A 21,907-nucleotide genomic window follows, 5' to 3' on the forward strand; every position below is an offset into this window, starting at 1 on the left:
AATCTAGGTCATGCCAATTCTTCTCATATGTAGATGCAGCAGAATCCTTTTATGACTCAGGAAATGTTATCAATCTGCAGCCTATTGAATGGCTAATCGAGGAAGTGAAAATATTATATTAACCCAATAAGAAAGGCTCCTATTTGAATCTAAACCATAGCGTTGGAGCCATGTGGAGGGAATTTGCTCTAATTAATGTTATACCTTATATTAGAGCAGGAAAGTGACATTGATTTATATCTTAAGTCATGTGATTTTCCTCTCCTAAAGATGGAGGAAAATGGAAATAATTGAGCATGTTAACCTGGGAGAGAAAATCACACTCCTTTTGCCACTTCACTAATTAAATTATGGCCAAGAAGGTTAATAAGCCATCTTGTCCACTCCACCAGTTAAGAGCATTAAATGGTTAATTATTGTCCACTTATGACCTCAACCCCAAACTCTCTGATCTCGTGCCTCCCTGATGGGCAAGAATGGTGGCTGGTTTCCAGGTTGAGAAACTATGCTTCTTCCTGCCGTGTTGAAGGGAATACTTTTGGTGTTTCCTCAATCTGAGGCAGTTTACAGAATGAATGGGTGGCATTTGGGTGGTCCTTGAAAGCTAACCCTTTGCCCTTGTCTGACCCACCTGAGTCCCCACTCCCTACAACACTTTACCATGTGAGAAGTGTATTGAAGATCCATACCTTTGTGTATTTGGATCCCCTAAGAAGTAGGCCAGGACCAGTGGACTTTTGATTGGATGACAGCTTCACTGTTGAGGCCTGTGATTCACTGAGAAATTCACTCGCACTCACTTATCAGTCCCTAATTACAGGAAATTCCATTCAGGGTTCCCTTAGAAATGCTGAGCTGCAGTTTCATTTTGACAGTTCTTTTGTCACACAGGAGAGCCAGCAGAAAACAAACACACCCGCTTTTCATAGCAGCCAGCTGCTGTATTCTGAAGTTGAGGTCCTGACAGCCACGTTGACAGTTACTGTCAAACCACAAAGTACATAAGATAAGTGTGATGTTAGGGTGCCAGGCAAGTAGGATGCCATCTGGGTAGGATATCAGGTAAGTAGGGTTCCAGTTGGGCAGGATATCAAGTGGGAAAAGAATGTGGTGCTAGGATACAAAGTGACAAGGTGAGTTTCGGATTAGTTCAAAGTGAGTGGCCAAAGTGTCAGATCAAGTTCAGTGGGTGGGTGTGGGAATGTCAGATTGATCCTAGGTGGGGGTGTCCAGGCTGGGGATGATGTAGCTGGGTGTGTGTGGGGTAAGTGATGGATCAGTTTAAAAGTAACTTGGGCATTAGACCAATTAGTCTAATTAGTCTAACTTTTCCTGAGTAAGTATTTTGCTTAATTTCTTTGGAACATTAGAAATTTTTTGATTTAAATAGAGACTTTTGGGTAGTTCTATGTGTGGAGGAATTGTCCAGGGGAAAATTCGATTTCTGAGTAATTCCTTCAGATTTTAAAAGATCCCCATGTGCAACTCCCACCTACTCTGGAATAACGACTATATGACCAGTGGGAAATCAGGCCATTGGTGCATAAATGCATCCAACTTTGGCATTTTCAACTTCTGATAGAAGCAAATTAATAGCAACATTAATTTTGAACTCTATTTATGATCCATAAGACTTCATGGCATACTGCAAAAATACAGATAAAACATTTGACCTTGACATACTGAATTTTAAAATGTATTGAAATATTGATTTGCAACTTTGTTTTTACTGTTTATTTACATAGACTTTCTGCAATTTAAGTGGTTGATGTAACTTGCTAATGTTTTATAATACTGAAAGAAATTATTTAACATTTTAATTCTTTCTTGTTTTATAGCTGCTACCCACCACTTGAAAGAAAATTTGCAGAATTACGTTTTCATTCTATGCAAGACTATGGAACAGACCTCGTCATAAAACGTTGGATATTTTCTTTTCTTTTAAAGACTTGATCTCGATCCAAACTTTACACTTTGCTGTGATCATGAGTTGGATTTTGCAGTGTCATTACAAGTTGTCATAATTGCTACTTTTAGATTAGCTGCACCTTAAGTATGTCACTTTTGCAGAGATTGACACTAAATTCTGAAGTTACTATCTGTCACTGAGGTTTGGACACAGACTGCATTTTGAGACCCCTCTGCGTATCACCTAAGATTGAGTACTCATGAAATCCAAGGGTTTCAACTTTCCACCACTTGAAGCTGTTAACCGAATCTTGTTCATTCAGGTTTAATGTGATTAATAATGTTTGATGGGACGCCAGACTGGAAGTTTTTTCTGAATATATTAGCCTCTACTTTTTTCTTGTATGTAGGTCCCAAGTTTTAACTTGCCATATGCAAAAAGATTTAAGTGATCGCCAGTAAAGAAAACAAAACAGTTGCAACACTATTATGAGTGGCACGGTGGCTCTGCGGTTAGCACTGCTGCCTCACAGTGCCAGGGGCCTGGGTTCGATTTCATCACTGGGTGACTGTCTGTGTGGAGTTTGTACATTCTGCCTGTGTTGCGTGAGTTTCCTTCAAGTGCTCCGATTTCCTTCCACAGTCCAAAGATACAGAGGTTAGGTGCGTTGGCCATGCTAGATTGCCCATAGTGTCTAGGCATATGCAGGATAGGTGGATTAGCCATAGGAAATGTCGGGCTCCAAGGATAGATTAGGTGGTGGGTCTGGGTGGGATGTTCTTCAGATGGCTGATGTTGACTTGGGCTGAATAACCTGCTTCCACACTGTAGGGATTCTATACTGAGACATTGGGGGTGAAAATCTTGGCAGAGAAATCTGGGATATTTCAGTGAAGTTTGCTTGGGCCACATCTTTGCATTGTTGTTGATTGCAAAATCTGCCTGATACTTTAGCTTTTTCGTTTTCCCCCTTTTTGTTTGATGTAGAAACAAGTCTAATTCATTTATATCACGTACAAGCATGTGTAAAGTGATGACATTAAATAATAAGTTTTAAGATGGGCACTTTTGTGTGACTAGTTTACACTATGCAGAATGTTAAAATGGACACAGAACAGTTGGGCTCAGTGTTCTTATTGTAATTTCCATGTACTGTGTCTCTATCCGTAATCTTTCCTGAGAGCATTGTGTGTGGCACTAAGTACTGCTGGTGGTAGTAATTATACAGCCCTGGTAAATGGATGAATTCAAATGCATGGACAGAGGAATCTCGATTATCCAAAGGGCACGGTCAGGTAGTATTTTGTTCGGTTAATCGAATGCTGGCTAACATAGTTTAAGCGAGCATCGGGACCTTGTGATCTTGCCAGATAATTGAATGCTGGATAATCAAGGTTCCTCTGTATAGTTTTGGTCTTGGCTCACACATAGAAGAAAGTAAATTAGTAGATTGAGCCAAAGTCCGACAATAGTCTTGGGATGCAGTGCTAGTGTCCCTACCTGAGCTAGAAGGTCTTGGTTTAAGTACCAATTAAGTATGTAACAGAAGATCTTGTTATCTAGTTCCTCCTTAAAACAAGTAATACAACTTGAGCCAGAATGTTATGAATGAATTTGCCTAGGTGTCCCACAATGCCGCAAAGTGATCAAATCAGTGCGAACACAAATCAGTTCCAACGCAAAACAGTCCCAACTTTGTTAGGAAATAAGTTAAAATAACCTTTAATAAAAAACATACTATCTTTAATCCTACTTGGCCACTTAAGCGTATAATATTTCCTGAATGTCTTGTAGATTTACACTGTTGCTCTCTCCATAGCTCTGTCTGGGTGTGTGAAGCTGCTTTCTATCTTTCTTACTCTCTTTCACTCTCTCTCTCTCAATCTCAATTTTTTTTTTTCTCTCTCTGTCTCTCTCTGGATGGTCAGCTAGTCTCTGCCTCTTGCATGCTGGTCTCCTCAGAAGATTCAAGAGAGATTTATCTGCAAGTGATCTCTGTTTTTATTTGTTTTTGGATGGTTTTCTGGAACTTCTGATAATTCTGGCAAATCAGGGAGAGATACTTAATAGTTTGAAATATTTTCAATCGTTCAGATGACTTGCTGCTGCTTGTTTGTGTAGCAGGACCTAGGCCTTTCTGTCTGGGTCTTTTGTTTGGTGGATAAGTTGTTGCGAGTAGGTCTGTCCAGGATAACTGTTGCATTTTACCCAATGTTAATGTCATTAGCACCTGGTTGCTGTGACCGAACTCTGTTTGTTGTGTGGGTTTTGTAATTTCAGGTTTTACTTGGCCAATGTACCCAGCATCCCTTGCAGTTTGGCCAAATTAGAAACCTATATGTTATGTAGCCAGGAGGCTGCTACAATAGGGTTAGGGTAGGGGAGAGTTAATGGAGGACATGGAGATCGTGCTCTCTCTGCGCTACTTGAACAACATCTTCCTAACCCACACCACTACCATCTAGAAGGTCAAATGTAGCAGATATATGGGAGCATACCAGTTGCAAGTTCCACTCCAAATTACTCACTATCCTGACTTGGAAATATATTGGTGTTACTTCAGTGTTGATAGGTCAATATCCTCTCTCCCTGACAGGAATGTGGGTCTTATTGTATCAAATGGACTGCAGTCGTTCAAGAAGGCAGCTCAAACCTTACTTCTTGAGGACAACTAAGGATGGATGATAAATGCTCGCCCAACCAGTGATGCTCACATCCCATGAACTAATGCAAAATAAACTTTTATGATGTAATTTGGGCAGAAAAGTTTCTTGTGTTATCATTGTTGCACTGAAAGCCATAATACAATTAATCAAATTTTACAATCAAATATACAGTTTTGGCAAACTGTATATCTAGGGATATGATTTATAAATAAGTATAAGTAAGTAAATCAGAGTACACAATAGGTAAAATAATCCTTTATTTTAGCACCAGTAACTCAAACTCTTTCTAAAAATAGTAAACATTGCAAAACTTTGATCATGTTTATGGGAGAATTCATCCCAATCTGGAAAATGCTATCTGAGAAACAGGGCCATATCCTGAAGAATTCTGCATGTGTCTAGCCAGTCAGTTCAACAACCACAGCTTTTGGGGAAAGCAAGTTCCAAATCCTGCTATCCTTAATGAGGAAGTAGTACTTTCTGATTTATTTCGAATGATTTATCCCTAAAGTTAAGATGATCGCATCAAGGGCAAAACTTTATTTGCATCCACTTTATTAAGTCCTTTCGTAATTATCAATACATAAATTCAATTAGTGCCTGGTCTTTTATACTTAAAACAATACAGGACAGTGTATTTTTCTTTTGCACAATTGTGATCATATTTTAAAACATAACAGCTAAATTTGTGTGAAATTAAAATTGTGAATCTAATTGATATAAAATTGCTTCACTATTATAAATACTTTGATACTCTTTCACAGAAATGACATGGCTTGGTCATAGCTTGGGCGTCTGCAGTGCTGAAGATTACGATCTCTTTTTGGTAATGTATGATCTTGATTGTTTTTAAATTGACTCATTTCCCTCAATGTTTAGGCTATTCTAAAATTAGACTTCACATTCCCATTGGGTGCTGTACTTGCTTGGAATGGCTGATACATGCGTTATATAATAGTCAATTGCACAAGAACCTCCTATACCCTTAGTCTGCATTTTGGTTTGTGAATTTCTCCAGTATTCTGCTAACGTTACTGGACAATCATCTGAATTTTGCATCATAATGGCGCAATGCAGGACTTCTGTTATAATTAGCCTGAGTTTGGATGTTTTAGAAGAATAGCTCAATGTATCTATTTGAAGATGGCTTCATTGGATTATGATGACCTAATTTTAAAAAATTCTTCATGGAAGGTTAAATGCCCTTGAGAAGGTAGTAATGAACTGACTAGCTGCACATCTGGAGCTGATATGGTATAAGTAAACTCAGTGCTGTTAGGAAAGTAGTCTTAGGATTTTGCCCCACAGCAGTGAAGGAACAATGATATAGTTCCAAGTTAGGATGCTGTGTTGCTTGAAAGGAAACTTGCAAGTAGTGATGCTCACATTCATCTGCTTTCCTTGTCCTTTTAGGTGATGAATATTGGGGGGTGGGTTTGGAAGGGCTGTCAGAGGAGGGTTGACAACCTGTTTCATTGCGCCATATATTGTTATGCGCTGCTGCTGCTATGTGCCAGTGGTGAAGGAGTGAATGTTTAGGGTGAGCAATGGGCTGCTTTTTCCTGAATGATATTCAGTTTTTGGAGTGCCATTGGAAGCACATTTATGCAGGCAAGTAGAGAGCATTAACAGTCTTGGCTTGTGCCCTGTAATTGGTTCACAGACTTTGGGGGAGTCAAGTGTAAAGTTATTCACCGTAGAATTCATCACCTCTAATGTGCTATATTGTCACAGTATGTATTTAAATAGTTGGAACAGTTAAGTTTTTGATCGATGGTTATCCCTAAGATGTTGATGTTAGGGTTTTAGCGGTGATTATGTTTTTAAATGTTCAGGAGAGGTTGTTAGATTCCCACTTGTTAGAGATAGTCATTACTTGATACTTCTGTGGTATGAATGTTATTCGGCACTGATGAGCCGAAGCCTGAATGTTCTTCATGTCTTGCTGTGTGCAGTCGTAAACTGCTTCACTATTTTTATGAATAGTACAGAACACTGGGCAGTCATCATCAAACATCTCCACTTATGATTGAGGGAAGGTAATTGATGAAGTAGTAGAATGAATTTCAGAAAAAATCCTGTAGCATGGCCTATGACTGAGAGGATTTGTTTCCAATAATGAGAACCATTTTATTCTGTGCTAAATATGATTCCAACCAGTGGAGAGTTTTCAGAAACAAAAACAGAAATTGCTGGAAAAGCTCAGCAGGTCTGGTAGCATCTGTGAAGAGAAATTAGAGTTAACGTTTCAGGGAATTTCTGATGACCCTTCCTCAGAAGACCTTTGGCAATTTTCTACTTTGGCAAGTGTGTTATGGATCAGGCAGGACCCCCTCAAAATGTTTGAAGCCCAGCCCCTAACTTTTCTAGTTGTTTTAAGCAGGTGCAGAGTGGATATTCCAAGAGTGATGCAGCTGGTCAAAACCCCTCGGTTTTAAACAGAGCAGAATTTATTTACAGAGTACTGAATGACCACAGATAAAGAGAACAGAATACAGAATAACTTCACCTATCCAAAAACCCACCAGACTTTTCCAACTTAATGATGCTGTTCCAAATGCCTGCAACAGTTCCCATAAACATCCCCTTGGCAAAAAAGTAAAATCAAACACAGGTAATTACAGGAGAGAGAGATTGCAGAGAGATTTAACACAGAGCCTCCTTCCACTATAGCTGTTCCTTGGGATTCCCCAGCTGTTAGTGACCAGCAGCTCTGAACAGCCACTCTGCTAAAACCAAAACAAACCAAACAAAAGCAGAGCTGGGAAAACTGACCACCACCCTTTCATTGTAACAAGTGTATTTTTTTGAAACTTAAAATCTTCTTCAAGTAGATAAACCCAGACATCTTGGAACCTATGACTTTATGACCCATCTGATTTTTAAAAAACAAGCACAACATACCCTTGTTAAAGGAGCAGCAGCATCATAAGTGGTTAACAGTGTCTTAGCTGAGCTGGATCAGCTTGTTTAGAGTTGCAGCTAGTTCTGAAGCACCAATCTTCAATGCAACTGAAATGTTTCAGGATGCGTCAGTTTTGTTGCATCTGCTGCTTTCTGCTCTTTCTTGATCTTACATGGAATAGATCAAATTTACTGAAGAATATTATCTGAGACATTGGAGACCTGAAGTGAAGCTGAATCAGTTGTTTAATTGTGCAACTGGATATGGCAGACTTCAAGTTTGATTTGATCTGTTGTTTGTGGAATCACTTATTTCTGTCTATAACATGCTGTATTTGTTGTTTAGTTTGCATCTGTTTCACCAGTTTGACACCTCATTTTTAAATGTGGCTGCTGCTGCTGCTCTCCTGCACTCTGCATCGAACCAAGCTTGAATCCTGTGGATTTACAATTGTGGTAGCATGAGGCATTTGTCAGGACTAGAAATCACAGATTGTGGTTAGATATAATTCTTCAGTTGCAGAGGCACCTAATCGATGCCATATTTAAGCTGGTAGCTTTGTTTCTGTCGGGCATTAACAGCACACTCTTCTTTACCAATGTGTTGCCTGATGTGCTGTGTTGGAGCTCATTGGCTGGTAATGAGCGTGACTTTCCGTCTATGTCTTTTACTTATAGCTTTGTGGCTGATGTCTTGTAATACCACTGATGGAAACATGCTTTTGTTGGCACTGCATATCAGGCTGAAAGTGCCTAACAGGTTCTTCAAGATCTGATTTTAATGAATGCAAAAAGACTTTGATTAAAACAAATTTATTAGTTAAATCCAGTTTAGATATATTCAAACTAATGAGTGAATGTATCCCTGTAAACTACTTTAGACATATTCAACAAGCAAGTCTCACTGCCTTCTGCCCACCTGGGACTCCTGGGTAATGGCAAGTACTTGCAGCTCTGACTCAATTTCCATGGACCCAGTCTCATGAACTTCTGTCCGATGGCGAAAGATCTTCCATTTTATTACTGTTCTGAATCTGATATTACGTGCTGTATTGCCATCTCTGATTACTTTCCCAAGTACTCCTTTGTGCTTGATAGTCATAAATGATTGGATTGAGATGCTTTTGAGCTGAACACTGCACACTGTTCATAAGCTCCACCATGCTTTGATAACCAGTCACTGGTTTACTGGGTGACCTCGATTACCTGAACATCAATAATCTGAATTTCAGATTATCTGAACAAGATCTCAAAATCCTGTAAAAATGCTATCCATTATCTGAACTCTCAGTTATCCAAACAAAATACTGGCCAATTTGGATAATTGAGTTTGTTCTGTATATGGTATGGTACCATGCAATTGTGACTATTTAGATTTCTTAACACTATAGAAATAGGCTGATTTAAATATATTGAATCTTACTGTTGCATTTATGATGATTCTGAGACCAGTGAATTATAAAATTGTAATATCTTTCTTTGGATGTTAGGGTCAGGAAAGTCCTTGGAGACAGTTGTTGATGATGGATAAAATGTTGGGTGGCCTTCAGCAATATAAACAAATTACAACAGCATCAACAGATTTAACATGCATTGAGTAAGTAATTTTCTTTTGTTCCCTTAATGTATATTTCTATAATTTATTTTAGTAAAAGGGGTTCATTCCCTACTTATCTGTCAGGACCTATATGCATCTGTCATAGAATCTACGTCATTTTACAGGCTAATTCAAAAATTGATGTATCGTGCATTATTTGTTTTATCTGCAATACTGTAATTATCTATATCCTGGCTCTGAGTTAAACGCCGAATATCTTCTGTTTGGGATAAAATACTGCATGTTCTATTAGAAGCATGCACCATAGAGTTATAATTTTGAATGTCAAATTGATTCATTGCAGTAACTCAATTTCAATGAAAAATACATTTCTAATCTGTTATATCTATACAAAAAAATTCCTTCCTGAATGACATCAGACCATTTTTTTAACCTCCAATCTCCTCTCATCCTTCCTTGAAATTATTGACTCCTAACCAGAGTATAATTTAGTTAAAATATCAGAACTTTTTAAAAAGTAGTTGTGTACCTAGGTACAGTGAAGAAAGTGATGGCTACTTATAAGATGAGGAATTTCTTCAACCAGATAATAGTGAATCCGTAGCACTCATTGCTGTAGAAGGCTGTGGGGACCAAGTCATTGAGTGTATTGAAAAGAGAGAGAGAGGTCCTTGATTAGTAAGGGGATCAAGGGTTACATGGAGAAAACAGGAGAATTGGATTGAGAGACTTATCAGCCATGATTGAATGGTTGAGCAGACTTGATGGGCCTAATGGCACAATTCTGCTCCTGCATCTTATATTCTTATCGTCTAATCCTGTCAGTGGTATATACATGCACACATAAACATTTTCCTTCAGAGAACCCAATGCCATGAACAAAAACCTTAGATGATTTTCTGCCTTAAAGACCTGCTATGTTGGAGCACTTCTGCAGCTGCCCAACCTGAAACCAATTAGGCAGAGAGTACATATTAAATTCAATATCTTGATGGCTGTGTTGTTCACCATTTCTGAGCAAGTAACACTACTGAAGTTTTGTAATTTTGTTTGAAGTATAAGTTAAGTTGTTTATTTTGTGAAGTATATTTGCACTTTAATTATGCTTCAATTCTTAGTGCACCAACTTATAAATTCCTGTGTGCTGAGGCATCATAGCAAAATTTGCTATGTTGCTTCAGTTTTACATTTTCCATCTTGCTCTGTTGAAAAACTGCTATTCTTCATCAACACTACTCCCACATCCAAATTGCTGCAAGTTTTGCTCCATAAAGATCAAAAATATGAAATAAGAATATATAAAATGTATTATTTGAAATGGGACCTGACTTAAGTCAATGCATGCTACCCTTACATAATGCAGTGTGCCAATAAACTGCAGTTGATTTTGACTATGCACAGATCCATAAGAAATCTATTAGTATTATAATGATAGTAAATCTACTAATTAACATGTTTAAAATATATATTGCTGTGCAGTTTAATGTACATTTAGAAAATAAAATAAATTCTTAGATGGTATGCTTTTAACATTTAAAAAAAAAGGTGCTTGTGTTAAGTTCCTTCCCTGGTGTTTGGAGGATTTCAATAAAGCATAATGGTGAAAACGTGAAATATTAATACATCTATACTGAGGTCTAAAGATGGTTATGTGAAACATTTGTTATACTTATGTGAACTATGGCAAGTACCAAATTATAGTATAGATTTATGCTTGCAGTGGAATTTTTGTACAAAGTCTTGTGGCAGAAATTTCCATTCTTTGTTCTAAGTATGGTGACAGAGATAAAAACAGGTGAGGCAGCCACCAAGATCTTGTACTTAAGTGGTCACCCATTGGGCTCTCAGCAGGCTCACTTCCCGGTACAGTATTAGCCAGCAGCGACAATCTGTCCAGCACAACTGGAGACTGCCAGTGAACTATAGCAAACATCACCAGAATCCAGAAGCTGCAGTCACACCAGTGGAGGAGGGCTTGCGGGGCATGGGGTTTGGATTTGTAAGTGGTCAGATGTAGTGGCAGGAGTTTGTTTTTCAGCAACTGCCCTGCCTTGTGCCTCATATGGACCCTGATCATCATCAAATTAGAGCAGACTAGAGGCTTGCTCACCATCTGATAGGCAGTCCACTCTGTTTTATAGGTAATGATAGTGGAAGAGTAAAGAAGCCCTTGTGGTCTTTTAAACTTAATTCCTGTGGTGGCAGGAATCCGCTTGATTGTCTTCCCCTCCTGCAACTTTCCCCTCTGCTTTTTGGGAGCAGACGATTCTACTTTTAGAGATAAATTCTTGAATCTATAGATTCTTATCAGATCGAATGGGTTGGTTGCAGTGAAGAATTTGCAACAACAACAGTATGTGATGGATGGCAGTTACAGGAAGGGGAAATGTCGCAGATATAGCCACATAGAAGAGTTAATTCCAGGAAAGATAAGAGAGGTAGGCAGCTAGTGCAGGAGTCTTTTGTGGCTATACCCATTTCAAACAAGTATGCTGTTTTGGAAAATGTAGGTGGGGGGGGATGGATTCTCAGGGGAACGTAGCACAAACAGCCACGTTTCTGGTATTGAGACTGACTCTAATGCAACAAGCAGTATGTTGGTTCCAAGAGATCAATTGTGTTAGGGAATTCTCTAGTCCGAGGTGCAGACAGATGTTCTGTGGCCAGCAGCAAAAAATCAGAATGGTGTGTTGCTTCCCTGGTGCCATGATCAAGGATGTCTCAGAGAGGGTGCAGAATGTTCTCACGGGGGAGAGGGGCCAGCAAGAGGTCATTGTCCACATTGGAACTAACGACATTGGAAGGGAAAAGGTTGAGAGTCTGAAGGGAGATTACAAAGAGTTAGGCAGGAATTTAAAAAGGAGGTCCTCGAGGATGGTAATATCTGGATTACTCCCGGTGCTACAAGCTAGTGAGGGCAGGAATAGGAGGATAGAGCAGATGAATGCATGGCTGAGGATCTGGTGTATGGGAGAAGGAGTCATATTTTTGGATCATTGAATTTCTTTTGGGGTAGGAGTGACCTGTACAAGAAGGACGGATTGCACCTAAATTGGAAGGGGACTAATATACTGGCAGGGAAATTTGCTCAAAATGCTTGGGAGGATTTAAACTAATGATAAGGTGGGGGGGGGGGGTGGGGGAAGGGGGGGAGTGGGTGGGTAGGGGGGGGGAGCGGAGTGGGTGGGTGGGTGGGTGGGGGGGGGGGGGGTGAGTGGGTGGGTGGGTGGGGGGGGGGGTGAGTGGGTGGGTGGGTGGGGGGGGGGGGGGGTGGGTGAGTGGGTGGGTGGGTGGGGGGGGGTGAGTGGGTGGGTGGGTGGGGGTGAGGGACCCAGGAGGTAGTGAGGAAAGAGGTCAATCTGAGACTGATACAGTTGAGAACAGAAGTGAGTCAAACAGTCAGCGAAGGCAGGGACAAGGTAGGACTAATAAATTAAACTGCATTTATTTCAATGCAAGGGGTCTAACAGGGAAGGCAGATGAACTCCGGGCATGGTTAGGGACATGGACTGGGATATCTTAGCAATTACAGAAATGTGGCTCAGGGATGGACAGGACTGACAGCTTAATGTTCCAGGATATAAATGCTACAGGAAGGATAGAAAGGGAGGTAAGAGAGGAGGGGGAGTGGTGTTTTTGATAAGGGATAACATTACAGCTGTGCTGAGGGGGGATATTCCTGGAAATACATCCAGGAGGTTATTTGGGTGGAACTGAGAAATAAAAAAGGGATGATCACCTTATTGGGATTGTATTATAGACCCCCCCCCCCCCCCCCCCCCCCCCCCAATAGTCAGAGGGAAATTGAGAAACAAATTTGTGAGGAGACCTTGGCTATCTGTAAGAATAATAGGGTGATTATGGTAGGGAATTTTAACTTTCCAAACATAGACTGGGACTGCCATAGTGTAAAGGGTTTAGATGGAGGGGAATTTGTTAAGTGTGTACAAGAAAAGTTTCTGATTCAGTATGTGGATGTAGCTACTACAGAAGGTGCAAAATTTGACCTACTGTTGGGAAATAAGGCAGGGCAGGTGACTGAGGTGTCAGTGGGGGAGCACTTTGGGTCCAGCGACCATAATCCTATTAGATTTAAAATAGTGCTGGAAAAGGATAGACCAGATCTAAGAGTTGAAGTTCTAAATTGGAGAAAGGCCAATTTTGACGGTATTAGGCAAGAACTTTCAAACGCTGACTGGGGGCAGATGTTCGCAGGTAAAGGGACGGCTGGAAAATGGGAAGCCTTCAGAAATGAGATAACGAGAATCCAGAGAAAGTATATTCCTGTTAGGGTGAAAGGCAAGGCTGGTAGGTATAGGGAATGCTGGATGACTAAAGAAATTGAGGGTTTGTTTCAGAAAAAGAAGGAAACAGGATAGGTCGAGTGAATCCTTAGAAGAGTATAAAGGAAGTAGGAGTATACTTAAGAGGGAAATCAGAAGGGCAAAAGGGGACATGAGATAGCTTTGGAAAATAGAATTAAGGAGAATCCAATGTTTTTTACAAATATGTTAAGGACAAAAAGGTAACTAGGGAGAGAATAGGCCCCTCAAAGATCAGCAAGGTGACCTTTGTGTGGAGCCGCAGAACCTGGGGGAGATACTAAACAAATATTTTGCATTAGTATTTACTGTGTAAATGGATATGGAAGATATAGACTGTAGGGAAATAGATGGTGACACCTTGCAAAATGTCCAAATTACAGAGGAGGAAGTGCTGAATGTCTTGAAATGCATAAAGGTGGATAAATCCCCAGGACCTGATCAGGTGTACCCTAGAACTCTGTGGGAAGCTAGAGAAATGATTGCTGGGCCTCTTGCTGGGGTATTTGTATCATCGAGAGTCACAGGTGAGCTGCTGGAAGACGGAGATTGGCTAACGTGGTGACACTGTTTAAGAAGGGCAAGGATGAGCCAGGGGACTATAGACCAGTGAGCCTGACGTTGGTTGTTGGAGGGAATCCTGAGGGACAGGATGTACATGTATTTGGAAAGGTAAGGTTTGATTAGGATAGTCAACATGGCTTTATGTGTGGGAAATCATGTCTGACAAACTTGATTGAGTTTTTTGAAGAAGTAACAAAGAAGATTGATGTGGGCAGAGCAGTAGATGTGATCTATATGGACTTCAGTAAGGCGTTCGACAAGGTTCCCCATGGGAGACTGATTAGCAAGGTTCGATCTCATGGAATACAAGGAGAACTAGCCATTTGGATACAAAACTGGCTCAAAGGTAGAAGACAGAGGGTAGTGATGGAGGGTTGTTTATCAGACTGGAGGCCTGTGATCAGTGGAGTGCCACAAGGATCGGTGCTGGGTCCTCTAATTTTTAGTCATTTACATAAATGATTTGGATGCGAGCATAAGAGGTACAGTTAGTAAGTTTGCAGGTGACACCAAATTGGAGGTGTAGTGGACAGCGAAGAGTGTTCCCTCCAATTACAACAAGGTCTTGACCAGATGGGCCAATGGGCTGAGAAGTGGCAGATGGAGTTTAATTCAGATAAATGCGAGGTGCTGCATTTTCGGAAAGCAAATCTTAGCAGGACATATACATTTAATGATAAGGTCCTACGGAGTGTTGCTGAACAAAGAGACCTTGGAGTGCAGGTTCATCGCTCCTTGAAAGTGGAGTCGCAGTTAGATAGAATAGTGAAGAAGGCATTTAGTATGCTTTCTTTTATTGGTCAGAGTATTGAGTACAGGAGTTGGGAAGTCATGTTGCGGCTGTACAAGACATTGGTTAGGCCACTGTTGGAATATTGCGTGCAATTCTGGTCTCCTTCCTATCGGAAAGATGTTGTGAAACTTGAAAGGGTTCAGAAAAGATTAACAAGGATGTTGCCAGGGTTGGCAGATCTGAGCTACAGGGAGAGGCAGAACAGGCTGGAGCTGTTTCCCTGGACCATCCGCAGCTGAGGGGTGACCTTATGGAGGTTTACAAAATTATGAGGGGCATGGATAGGGTAAATAGACAAAGTCTTTTCCCTGGGGTCGGGGAGTCCTGAACTAGAGGGCATAGGTTTAGAATGAGAGGGAAAAGATGTAAAAGAGACCTGAGGAGCAACGTTTTCACACAGAGGGTGGTACGTGTATGGAATGAGCTGCCAAAGGATGTGGTGGAGGCTGGTACAATTGCAACATTTAAGAGGCATTTGGATGGGTACATGAATAAGAATGGTTTGGAGGAATATGGGCCGGGTGCTGGCAGATGGGACTAGATTGGGTTGGGATATCTGGTCAACATGGACGGATTGGACCAAAGGGTCTGTTTCCATGCTGAACATCTCTATGACTCTAATTAAATGCTGATGTGAGCAATTTGAAATTAATGAGAACTATTCAACAAGAAATGTGGGAAATGTGTTAAATAAATTCAGTGATTACATGATTACACCATTTCAAGAAGACCTCACGATAGACCTTTAACATTTCATGCTGAGCAAAATTCACTGGTTCGAACACCAGGAAATTGAAAATTTTCCTTGATACGTTAAAAGATGTTGATGAACTTTTATTTTGTTTTCAGTTCTGTACATGCGTGGAATTCCCAGTTACTCACAGAAGTTCGAAATGATCCTCATCTTCGATCACCTGCAAAACTGGATTTCAACCTCTCTCTTGATGCACACAGACTTCTTAAAAGAGCTGAGGCCAATTTTGAATCACGAGGGAATAAGCAAGTGGTTTTTTGATAGAATGTTATTGGAACATTTTAAGATGTATGAATGTTATATTGCCTAGACAGTTATGTTAGAAGGCTCAAATATACAAACAATTGTTCATAAAGTTTGAAAAGCCACAGTTTGTTTATTGAGGTGAAAATCATTGGAGAAAAGTTATGTTAAATCTGCAAGTTTTCCTTGGAATTTTGCAGGCTTCTGAAATCTAACAACAAAATGAACATGAACTGGATAATGTGAGAGGCACATTACTTAATTTTATGATTCATGTTTGTTGCCTTTATCCACAAATATTCAGATCAGGTTATACTGCTGGAATGTATTTTTCTTGTAATTGAAGATTTAAATTTGACTTGAACTAATGATTGTATATTATGACTTTTGTCTCCTTGGGGCATGCCAGAGGTTTTTGCAATCAATTTAAGTGTTTTCAAAGTATAGTGCTAACCACTGTGCCACCTTTGGGCGGCACGGTGGCACAGTGGTTAGCACTGCTGCCTCACAGCGCCAGAGACCTGGGTTCAATTCCCGCCTCAGGCAACTGACTGTGTGGAGTTTGCACATTCTTCCCGTGTCTGCGTGGGTTTCCTCCGGGTGCTCCGGTTTCCTCCCACAGTCCAAAGATGTGCAGGTTAGGTGAATTGACCATGCTAAATTGCCCGTAGTGTTAGGTGAAGGGGTAAATATAGGGGTATGGATGGGTTGCGCTTCGGCGGGTCGGTGTGGACTTGTTGGGCCGAAGGGCCTGTTTCCACACTGTAAGTAATCTAATCTAATCAATGTTATGATGCAAGAAAACATGATTGCTGATGTATGCTCGGCAAGATTCCACAAACAGCAAAAAAAATAGTGAGCAGATTAACTGATGTGGTAGTGTTGGATGAAAGAGAAGTGTCTTCTGTTTTTATTTCACTTAGAACTTGGGGTATTAAAATCTACGCGGAAAGGTTGTATATTCTTCAGTTAAAATCCAAAGATAGTGCATCCAAATGCAGCACTCCATTAGTGGTTCATTAATGTGTCAGTTTAGATTGTGCTTAGGTCTCCGGAGTGCACTTGCACTGTTTTATTCAAAGGGTAAAATGATATGACTCTGTAAGGCCAATGTTTAGCAATTATAGTTCTTTAATTTCCAAGGGTAGGTGCATGCGCAGTGTCTTCAAAAAAGTGCGACTTGCATTAACTTCAGACTACTTTAGAGGCAAGCTATTATGTTTGCAACCATTTAATTTGTCTGAAAATAATTTCAGGAGATGTTCGCCACCTTCTACTCATTCTATGGAGAAAATGTTGGTGAAACTCTCTGAGGAATTAAAGGAAACAAATGGATACCTTGAAGAGATGAAGAAAACAGTAAGATTTACAAACTCCTCATATTTGATTTATCCTGAAAAGCTATTGCCTGTTATTTTTAAGAAGGTAGCTGTTAATGATTGCTGATTGACAGTTGCTCTGAATCCCTTAATGGGAACTGTATAGATGCTTGTTGGTCTTTTTGAACAGTCAGAGCTGTAAAGAGAATTAAGAGGTGCAACTGATTGTTTGAGTGTTTCTGTCAACTAGAGAGAGGAAGAATGCTCTGTGATCTTGGGTGAAACTGGAGAAAATCAACCCCTACTTCTCAATTTAGGTGGTGGAAAGAGGCAATGTCTCCAAAAATAATGCGAAACCAGTCTCTGATTTGGGAGAGGGTGAGATGGGATTTATAATATTTTTGGTGAATATATTCTACAGGGCTGCAGAATTTGCAGAAGTTATGTACCAAAGGTGAATAATGATGTTGATGAATTGGAACATCTTCCCAATATAGTATCTAGCAATTCCAGATTAGATGTAGGTTGATTTAGTGCAGAATAAAGCTCATTCAGTAACTTAAACCCAATGTTAAGAATACTTCATAATGGACAAGTACGTTATCTACTATTTCGTTCACCAACTATTCTTTGGCCATCTGAATGAAATTTCAGATAATGTCTGCTGATGATCAGTTCTGCATTGTGCTCACCTCTATTGGAAAGCAGGTTTGGACTTTGCAAAGTAATTGTTGACAGCATTGTGGTGTGTTTATTCCACTTGAATGGATACAATCTAATCCCACACAGTTTTTAGATATTGTGTCATCTAAGTTTCTTCATAAAGTTCTAGACGTGCTTCGCAGGTCAGGCAAACACCTGTGAAGTCATAAATAATTACTGAAAGGTCATTGACTTGAAGTATTAGTTTTATTTTTTTCTGTCACTGTATTTTCTGTTTTTAGTTTCAGAAATTAAGCATTCACAGAATTTAATTCTGTATTCATTTCTGTTTATTTGCTCATTCTGAACATGTAGCTGCCCTGGTAATGCTGGTAATTTCTGTTTTTAACTTTGTTTTTTAAATAAAATTTAGCTTGTTTTTCTGGGTCCCACTGAGAATAATGATACCACCTTTCAAACCTTGAAGCTCACGCTTTCAGACTTCCATCAGCTGATGACTGTGTTTTCTCTGACGTTTGAGCATGAATTTGGTATGCACTGTAATAAAGCGCCACCTGAACTTTGCAACTTTGGATCACTCTGCAGAGCTGTCCATAAGCTTCTGACATCTTGTGTTGATGTAAGTTTTGCGCATGTTTGTGATTTTAAAGTTCAGCAATGAGATCCTTAACACTTTTTTTTTCAAACTTTTGAAGCAGAATTATTTGTTTGAAATGGAGTCAGATTGAGCATAATAACTTTTAGCTTGGAGGCAAAACAAATTTGCCGCAATGACAGATATGAATTCTCAATTTACAGGAAAATGTTTATGTTTTCCATGAACAAAGAATCCAGTTAATTCTGTTTTTAATCTGGAGAGACCAGGCTTGCAACTTTATTAGAGTAGAATAGCCTTTATAGTCATGTGCACTTGAATGAGTGCAGTGAAAAGTTTGTAATGTCGCCTCTTGGCGCCATCTTAGGTACAGGGTACCTTGGAACAGATACTTTTAAGTGTTGTCACAGAACTGAAATAGTTTTTAAAAAGATTAGCATGGAAGTACAGAGTTTAAACGCCCAAATTGAAATTAAAGAGTGTCTATAAAGTACTCAAGTTTATAAAGTTATTGTCCTCAGAGTCCTTTTCCAACATGAGACGGGCCTGCTGGGCTTCAGAATATGAGGCCAGTCTAGCTCCACATGCTGTCCACTGTACAGGTCTCACTGCACTGCTGCTGCTACGGGACTCGCTGCAGCTCCGGACTCGACCCGTGACGAGCTCTGCTCCAGCAGGGTAGGATAATTTATTTAAGAAGTGAGGTGTGAGGTGAGATTTGGTGGAAGCTGCTGCAAAGAGGGAAGAAACAAAAAGATAAGGAGCTGGTCAGCAGAGGTACTCTGACTGGAGCGTCTTATTCTGCACCATCTTGATTACTTATATTATTTCCAGTTTGATGCTATAAGAGTGAGTTAATATAGTTCTTTCACATTAAGAGTCAGCTCACAGTATGTAAACTAATTATATTAAGTTTGTCCAGCTTGCACAAAAATGAAACCATCGTCAAATTCTGTGCTTGTGTGTGCACATTTTGTGTCAATTCATTTGGTACAAATCTGTTCTTCTGCAAACTTAGTGTCTGCATGCTAAATGAATCCTAAAAATGCTTGTCATCTGGTTACATACATGTACCCCTTTACAAAGGAGCTTGCAGCCTTGGCAGAAATAAGTGACACATGCAGGAAGTTGGAGACAATCGTGAATGGACTTCAACAAGATGTGATAAACTGGGAAGGTGGTGACGTTGCCACACTGTGTAAGTAAAGCAATCAGGCAACTGTTGCCTACCTCTCTTAACAATCACTTGTATTGCACAATCTTTCCATTGCCAACAATTATCACTTAATTGTGAATTAAAATGCTCCAAAGGCATAATGCATATTCAGAGTTTTGCAAAGTTACATGAACATGTATCTTGAATAAACAATATTGTATCCAATTTAAATTATAATTTTGCCTAATATTTCTTCTAAATTAATGTTTTTATTCATTCATTGGATGAGGTCATTGCTAACTATGCCAGCATATATTGGCCATCCCTAATTGTCCAGAGTGGGATGGTTAAGAACCACAGGTCAGGAGTCAAGTGTAGGCTAGACCAAGATCGGATGGCAGTTTTCTTCCTGAGAGGATATTAGTGAACCAGATGGGTTTTTCCGGACAATTGATAATGAATTCATGCATCGTTAGACTGTTAATTCCAGACTTGTGTTGGATTCAAAATTCTTATCAACTGCTATGGGTCCCCAGAATATCAACTTGGTCTCTTGATTAACAGTCCAACGATAATATCACTAGGTCATTACCTTCCCATTCTACTGTTTGATGTACTATGTATTCAGATGCTGGTGCACAGCATTATCTTTTAAAGTACTTCACTAATCTTACTTTTCTGAAGGATTATGCTTTTTACAGTGTGAATCAATTGCTCCATGTACTGAGCTAGTCATGTTTGGCCTCCTTATTCATGTGACCTATGATGATGAACATTCTAACAAAATTCTGTTGTTATGTACTTTGCAATTTCTTTTTGAGCAGGCACCATACTTAACATGGAGCAAGGTACCTGTCAGGCTGTTGAGTTGCTGAACTTGCATAGAAATTAGGGGGAATACTGGTCATTTGGCTGTATGAATACTGGAAGTATCAGAATTGAGTTGATCTTTCTCTGCACCTTTTCTAGCTGTTCTATTACCCTGATGTACATATGATTCGCCTGGATAGCACACAAAGCAACACTTTTCACAGTATTTTAGTACATGTGACAACAATAAATCAAATCAAATGAAGGCTTGTAACTGTCACAATTATTATAGTTAATCAAAGTCTTGTTAGTGGCCAGGTCCACGTAAGATTTTTTTAATAAACCTTTTTTTTGCATTGTGACATTGAGACAAAAGCTAGTTTTAAGATCATGTTTCTAAATTTTTAATATGCAGGAATATTATATATTAAGGATATTAACTTTGTCAAAGAATATGATTGTTCACCTCTTCCTTTTTCTGCAGCGGTACAGGTTAAAGAGGTGAAGAAGAAATACACTGAATTTCTGGAAGTCTTTCGGGTCATGCATAATTAAATTGTAATTCTGTATATATTGTACATAGTATGTTCTTTCACTGTTGACTCTTGCAAAGCTCTTTACACAAATTCTTCAAAAATAAAGCTCCTCAAAATGCTAGAGTGGAATGTTGATTCTAAAAATTACTGTACAATGTAGTGATTTTGTTCAAAGTTGATGATAGGGTGCAACACCCCAATCAATTTTATGTCATTGTCTGTTTTTAATAACCATGTGAGGTAAATGGTGTTAAATGAGATTCCTCAGTGGAACTTTTTTTTTAACAAAGTTTTTATTGACTTAATAGTTGGTGCTTTACAAATTTTGCCTGAAGTATTGCTGTTTGTCATTTTGACTTTTTTTCTGAAAAGAGCTTATGAAATAAAAATATTTATATTCTATTTTGCAAGGACGTGATTTTGTCCATATTCTTCATTATACTTTGAGCAGCGTTTTCTATGCAACTAACCACAACTTGAAATAGAAAGTGTGCAAAGATTTTTAAAAAACACTGAAGTTTAAATCATATCCTTGCCCTTTTGACATCTACCATAGATTAAAGGTTTTAAATTTCTGGAATTGTTTTGTATTTGTATTATAGGTAGAATGCCTGTGAGATGCTCAATTTAATTATGTGCTATTTGCACAAGTATAAATCATGCAAAGTACCTCTGATTAGCTGAAAAATTAGAAATCATTCCCTTGTGTACATCTTCCTGCATTTGCATTTACAATCTACAAAATGCAGTAATACATAAATTTTCCATCTGAAGTATTTTTACGAATCATGTAGTTTTGCTTTAAATTAATACTACAACATATTTCACTAAACTATGAATGATAGATGAATGAATATAGACGAGAACTCAGTCACCGCTTTCCAAGGAGGCTTCTATTTCTGATCAAGACCAGTTGATTATTATCTTGAAAAGAGGCAAAATAGAAAAGATATTATTAAAGGTTAATACTGAGCAACATGTGGTATTTATCAAGGAGAATGTAAATAATTGCTGATAAATTAGAAAGCAAAAAGGGTCAATCAAAATAAATTTGAAAGAGGGGGAATCTGTGTTTACAAGTTAAAGGAAAAAATAGAGAAAGGGATAAATATCTT

The 21,907-nt window shown here is 39.2% G+C and overlaps 1 protein-coding gene across 1 annotated transcript in view; it reads left to right on the top strand.

The window, feature by feature from the left end:
• Positions 1 to 21,198, top strand: part of haus7 (HAUS augmin-like complex, subunit 7) — a 30,419-nt gene extending 9,221 nt beyond the window's left edge. Inside the window, exons 3-10 of the mRNA XM_072561591.1 lie at positions 1,839 to 1,921; positions 5,340 to 5,401; positions 8,970 to 9,076; positions 15,566 to 15,715; positions 16,970 to 17,072; positions 18,108 to 18,314; positions 19,377 to 19,488; positions 20,741 to 21,198. Of these exons, the coding sequence (XP_072417692.1) occupies positions 1,839 to 1,921; positions 5,340 to 5,401; positions 8,970 to 9,076; positions 15,566 to 15,715; positions 16,970 to 17,072; positions 18,108 to 18,314; positions 19,377 to 19,488; positions 20,741 to 20,811 (895 nt within the window). The 3' untranslated portion in view covers positions 20,812 to 21,198. The remainder of the gene's footprint in view (positions 1 to 1,838; positions 1,922 to 5,339; positions 5,402 to 8,969; positions 9,077 to 15,565; positions 15,716 to 16,969; positions 17,073 to 18,107; positions 18,315 to 19,376; positions 19,489 to 20,740) is intronic.
• Positions 21,199 to 21,907: the final 709 nt, after the last annotated feature.

Source organism: Chiloscyllium punctatum, chromosome 42, assembly GCF_047496795.1.
Source record: "Chiloscyllium punctatum isolate Juve2018m chromosome 42, sChiPun1.3, whole genome shotgun sequence".
In the NCBI taxonomy this organism is placed as follows: Eukaryota; Metazoa; Chordata; class Chondrichthyes; order Orectolobiformes; family Hemiscylliidae; genus Chiloscyllium; species Chiloscyllium punctatum.